General features: G+C 45.9%; 2 protein-coding genes across 2 annotated transcripts in view; one reads left to right on the forward strand and one right to left on the reverse strand.

Annotated features, from left to right (window-relative positions):
• The first annotated feature begins 145 nt into the window (after window positions 1-145).
• CCDC191 (coiled-coil domain containing 191) overlaps window positions 146-5,780 on the forward strand; it is a 38,172-nt gene continuing 32,537 nt past the window's right edge. The window contains exons 1-3 of the mRNA XM_019548778.1: window positions 146-244; window positions 2,331-2,369; window positions 4,804-4,945. Coding sequence (XP_019404323.1) covers window positions 188-244; window positions 2,331-2,369; window positions 4,804-4,945 — 238 coding nt within the window. The 5' untranslated portion in view covers window positions 146-187. The remainder of the gene's footprint in view (window positions 245-2,330; window positions 2,370-4,803; window positions 4,946-5,780) is intronic.
• ZDHHC23 (zinc finger DHHC-type containing 23) overlaps window positions 1,239-5,780 on the reverse strand; it is a 48,181-nt gene continuing 43,639 nt past the window's right edge. The window contains exon 5 of the mRNA XM_019548781.1: window positions 1,239-1,502. Within this exon, the coding sequence (XP_019404326.1) occupies window positions 1,465-1,502 (38 nt within the window). The 3' untranslated portion in view covers window positions 1,239-1,464. The remainder of the gene's footprint in view (window positions 1,503-5,780) is intronic.

Raw genomic sequence — 5,780 nt, forward strand, 5'->3', positions numbered from 1 at the left:
ACGCAGGGGACTCCCTTCTGGGGTGGCTACGTAGGGGTGCCGTTGCCATGGTGAAGCCGCCGCACGCTAGCGGCGCAGTGCATTGTGGGCCGCGTAGTCCGCGCAGCCCGAGCTGCCGCGGTGTCGCCCGCCGGGGGACTCGGCTTCCCGGCATACCTCGCGGCGGCGAGCACCACCCTCCCCAGCCATGGCTTTCTCGGGGCTGTACCGCTGGCAGCGCCTCGGTGCCGCGGCCCGGCCTAAGGTAACCGTGACCCCCCACGGGCAGCTACGAGCCTCTCGCGGCCCCTATGGAGGGGACCTCCCCCTCCACCAATGGGGTTCACCCGCTTCCCTGTCGCGGCCAATTAGAGGGCTCTGTCCATGCAGGGGGCATCGGGGGCACTGTTGGCCAATCAGAAAACACCTTTCATCCCCGCCCTTTATACAGCCCCTGGGGAATGCCGCTCGGTGGAGGAGCTGTGTGGGCTCTTTGCGTGGGCATGAGCAATGGCACTACCATCTGTCTGCTCCCACCCCTCCTGGGCTTGGCGTTACCTAGCTGAGCCCTTGCCTCAGCCCAGTCTCCAAGAGCCTAAGGGAACCCACTGTCATCAATGACTCCCCTGCCCTGGGGTGCGTCTCCTTTGCTTTGGTCCCTGTGTGGCTCAGGCTGGCCGTAGCCCCTGCTGCCTTCAGCTTTGTTCTGTAGCAATGAGGATGCAAGAGTTTGTCTACCGTTAGGCTAGGAAAGCTCTCATTGAGTTGGCCATTACTGAACTCCAAGAGCTGGAGCCACAGCAAGAGGTGAGAGTTGCAAGAGTAGGTGCCTGGCAAGGAAGATACCATGATCAAGTGGGGGCATCTGAATCCCAAGGCCTCTAGACTTGGATCTGCATATAGGATGCCCGCCAGTGGATTTGGGAGTATCTGAAGTCCAAGGGTGAGAGCCTGGGATGGAGGATGTTCGCCAGTTGTAGCGCCATACATGGTGTTTTGAGCAATTGAGTTCCACCTGCTGAATTGGTCTGGTTCATGGAACAACTGAGTTCTGCTTAATCATTATGATTTGGCTGATTTGACCAGGAACACAAAATATATTAATTAAAAAAAAAATCAGTCCAGGTGGTTTCCTGACATGATTGGAAAGAAAGATTCCCTTCTTCCTAACCTCTCAACGTCTATATGTAGAATAGGGTGGAGATGTGTCCTTGTGCTGCAGGCAGCCCCCCCCACCATGAGCAATCTTGACTACACACCTATTTTATGGAGCTGGGGGATTTCCCCCTAACTTGCTCTTTGGCCCATTGGTTCAGGGCAAGCAACACTTGCGGGACATCTGAACCCCAAGACCTCTGGGCTTAAGCCTGCTTGTAGGATGTGTGCCATGGTTTTGGACATATCTGAAACCCCAGGTTGATGAGCCTGGGAGGGAGGATACTTGCTGGTGGTAGCACCATGTGAATTTGAACACCTGAGTTCTGCTCAATTGATAGGTTTTGGAACTGATTGGCTGATTTCACCTGGGACTTGAAATTTAAACAACAAAAAATAAGTAAAGCAGCTCCAGCCTTGAATTGCGGCAATGGAGGGTGGCAGGGGGGTTATAAACCAGGCAGGCAAATCTAGACTCTTGGTGTTACTGTATCTGCTTACATGCCATGTGCAACTTTCCCTCCAAAATTAGCTTTTTGAAATTGTAGTTTGTGTTGTAAGTGGGGGAAGCTTGTATTTTTTCCCCTAGAATAGCAGAAGTGGCACCTTTATGAGGCCTATTTGGCATGTGAATTATAGCATACAGAGAGTCTTTAGTTATTGTCTTAGTCATGTACATGCATGTAGAGAATACCTAGGAAAAGGGCATCCCCTGCCCTGAGGAGTTTTTAGTGTAAATAGACTGCAAACAAAGGTAGGGGGTGGGAGGAAGGAAGGATGGCAGGAATAGAAATGCTATCTCTATTTGCAGAGAGGGAACTGAGAAAAAGAAAGATGTGAACTTCAATCCTGCAAAGTTTGTGTTGATGAATGATGTTACTGAAGTTAGGTGGACTAGTCATACTCATAACATCAACTCTTTGGAGAATCAGTTAACTTGCACAAGGTAACACAGGAAATCTTTGCAATATTTGAGGTGAATCTATGTCTCTTAAGTTCCCAGTCCCTGTCTGAACCACAGAAGCATTTGAGTTAGAAATGAAAAGGAAGCTTAGAGTGTTGATATCACTGGTGAAAGAGCAAAAACTTTCATGGGACTCAAGTGACTGGTCCTAGGCTTGATCACATTAAACCAAGTTTTAAAAAATATATAAGCAGAGATATTTTTACATTCATGTTTTGCATCTTCTTTCTAGCCAAAGTTTGATTCTGACAGTGTGGAGCACTGGATCAAGGTAAACCCACGAACAAAGGACTTTATGAAACAGGGACATGCCGGCGTTAGGGAACGGCATGGCTCAGCAGGTTGAAAATGAGACTAAAAGTCTTTCATCCTTAAGTTTGCATCTGGTAGAGCTTATGATAAAAAGTTTGTGTCTGTTGATAATTGCTTAGTAGCTTCTGGGACATAAATGGATGGCTCTTTGTCAAGTCTCCAGTGAAGATGTCTAAAATCTACCACCAAGATTCATTTTAGTGTATTTAGTCAAATCCAAGATGAGGCCCATCCCCTGCCCAATCAGTATCGGCGGTGGCAGAGTTGTGAGGGGAAGAAAGCCTTTTCTTTAATTTGAGTACTGTACTGGGGCAGGCAGTGGCTCAGGGCTGAAGCTGAGTTGCCACCTGCCCCAGGTCAGAATGGTTCATTGGGTGAAGGAAGAGGCCCATTGCCAAGGGGAGCATGCAGGGAAAAGAGAACCTGCAGCCTGACCCCCATGCTTGTGTCTTCCCCCTCACCTGCTGCTTCCCTCCCCGCTTACTTTCTGCTCTGGTCTCTCCAGCCCTGACCTCACCTGGCTGGGTACAGCTTCTGCCTGACCAGGTTGGGCTGGGCTGGGCTGGGCTAGACTGTGTCCAGGCCAGGGCCACACTACTGCTGACTGCCCTGGAGGAGCAGAACTGCAGCAGAAGGTAAGTGTGGGAGGGTAGGCAACAGGGGTCAATCATGGGCATGGAGGTGGGGAAGGCAGGCCACAGGGAGGAGCAGGAGGTGGGAAGGCAGAGTGGGGGAGCAGATAAAGGCACAGGGGCTGGGGACAGGCACAGGCATAGAGGAAGGACTGGCAGAGGCATGTGGTACAGGGGGCAGGGGAGCAAGAATCTGGTCCCATGCCCCCCATCACTGTTTTCCCTGCCACAGCAGTGGGGGAGGAGGGTGGGTACAAATTTAAGATGACTTCCCATTAATTAGATTTTATATGTAGAAAATTATAACACATTTATCATTTTCCATGTACAGAATTTAATTATTGGGGACTTCATCTTAAATTTGAAGTGATCTTGGATTTGGGTAAATACAGTACTTATTTATGAACTAGAATCCTTAAAACAGTTAAAGACAATAAGCCTGTAAAAAAAGTGAAGCTGCCAAAGAAAATGATTGCTTGTGGTGGCCATATTGTCTTGTGTTGTGATCCTGTTAGTATTGGGCTAAACCAGTTATGATTCTGATAGAGGGCCTTTAAGGTTCACCTAGGTAATGAAGGATGTGATGCTGTTGAGTAGATAGGTCATGTTGTTCCCTTAGGGTCAGTACTCTCCCCTAGTCTAGCAAGAAGCTTAGGGTCTCTGTGCTACTGGAAGCACCTTCTTTTATGCGAAATGTATCTTCAAGGTCCTGACTGCTAGCGAGTGTTAAAAATGCAGTGATACCTTTGGCAGGAATACACGTTAAACCCAGTGCCTTACCCAAATACCAGTTTGGTAAATGTATCTTGGTTCCCAGCAGTATCAGTAGTTTGTGGTAGGGCTGCCCCACTTCTGAGTGTGTAGGAGACTCGAGGCCTTTGCTGCAACAGTGAAACGCACTTGGGCTTGTTTCTCTCAAGCTGAACAATTGATTTTAGTATTCTAGATCTTCCCAAGATCTAAACATTTATTATTGTTTAAAAGAAATGAGGTCAGATGCCAAGCTACATTTTTAAGGCTTTCAAGGAGAGGGGTCTGCAGTTTAGCTTGATGCATGATGGTTGAAATATTTCTTTAGTACAATCTGTAAAGTCCCCTGTCCTTTTTCAGAATAGGGGATGCAGCACTGCTATGAGATAAAATAGTCGTTTTTAGAAATCTGAGCACACAAAAAACACCGAATGAATGCCTTATCTAAACTCATTTTTTTCCATTCTTTATCTTAGAAGCAACTGAATGGAATGTGCCCAAGTTTATCTCCCATCACACACAAGGAAGCCTACTGTTACCTCCGGATTGAACACAAAGTTCAGAAATTTCCCTCTAACTAGTAGTAGGGTTGCATTATAGTAGCTGTAATGGTGCAGGAAATAGGTGAGAAGCAAGGGTTTTTTGGAGATATCTTTTATTGGACCAACGGTATATTTAGGAGATATGTTAGACAAACTTCCGGGCACATCAGATCTCTGATACTGCGTGCCCAAAAGCTTGACTGACATCCAAAAAAATTTTTTTTTAAGTTGCAAGCACCTAAAAACAGGTCTAAGTGCTTTATAAACCTACTTGGTAGCATGATGTTATGAGATTATAATAATGTATAGATAAACTCTTTCTTCATGTGGACACCTGCTGAAGTTATTGGGAATCTGCAGGAGTACCCTAACATGGAGCATAGAATCGGAATCTAGAATGTATCATGTTTGAAAAGGAGGATGTATCGGTCATGAACAATTTTTCTTGCCTCCTTTATCTATTTTAAAGAGAGTGGAACAAGCCTCTGAGTTTGCTGTTTCTGAAGCTTTTTCCCTTAACAAGTCAGCATACCGTAAAGGTCTACATGGTCCTGTGTTGGATCTGGAAACAACAGAGCAGCTACAGGATCATGACGAGGCCTATGCAGAAGGTGAGTTTAAGTTCCCCCCCTTCTTTCCCCTTCGACTCTGCATGAGCTGTTAAAGGCACCCTGTCAGCTTCAACATGTCCCCCAGCAGATTTTTTTTTTTATTTTTTATAAATAGGCTTTTACTGAATCTAGGACCAAAAGGAGTAGTTCATACACTGGGTTAGATTTCAGTTGTACAGCCTAGTGGAGAAAGGCACAATGAGAATCAACATGTTGAAACTGAAGTTAGACAATTACTGAAACAAACTACTAAAGGAAATGGTAGATCCTCCATTTATTTCTTTGACACTTCAGATGAAGACTGGACAGCTGCCTTTATTGGAAGCCATGCTTTAATCAAACACAAGTTATTGGCCTCACTGTAGAAGGAGCTGAAAGGCATTTTGTGGCCTGCGCTATAGTTGGCACTAAAAATATTTATGAATAATTTTATTAATTCTCTTGAATTCCAGTGAAAAGTTTACTTAATAAAAGCTCTTTGTATTGCAGCTACAGCCCAAACCATGCGGTATTACCAACCTGAATGTGACAAATGCCTGCAAGCGAAAAGGAAGTGATTTCCATTATCTCTGCTGTCCTAAGTAAAGGAAATGCAGACACTGCACAGGCAGCATGAAATGTTAGAAGCAACTTGGATCTTTACACATGACTAATTATTTTACAGCACTCAAGCCAGCAAGACGCCACACAGAACAGATGGAAAGGCAGGGCCCTTGAAAGAGCTTATATTCTACTAATGTCCAAGTCAGCGGTTTCACTTGTCATGCTATATCTAAAAAATAGAGCTAACTTCTGACAAGTGTCTGAAATTTGAAAGTGCTTTCCTAGCACTTTT

Source organism: Crocodylus porosus, unplaced genomic scaffold (assembly GCF_001723895.1).
Source record: "Crocodylus porosus isolate Cpor-Errol unplaced genomic scaffold, CroPor_comp1, whole genome shotgun sequence".
In the NCBI taxonomy this organism is placed as follows: domain Eukaryota; kingdom Metazoa; phylum Chordata; order Crocodylia; family Crocodylidae; genus Crocodylus; species Crocodylus porosus.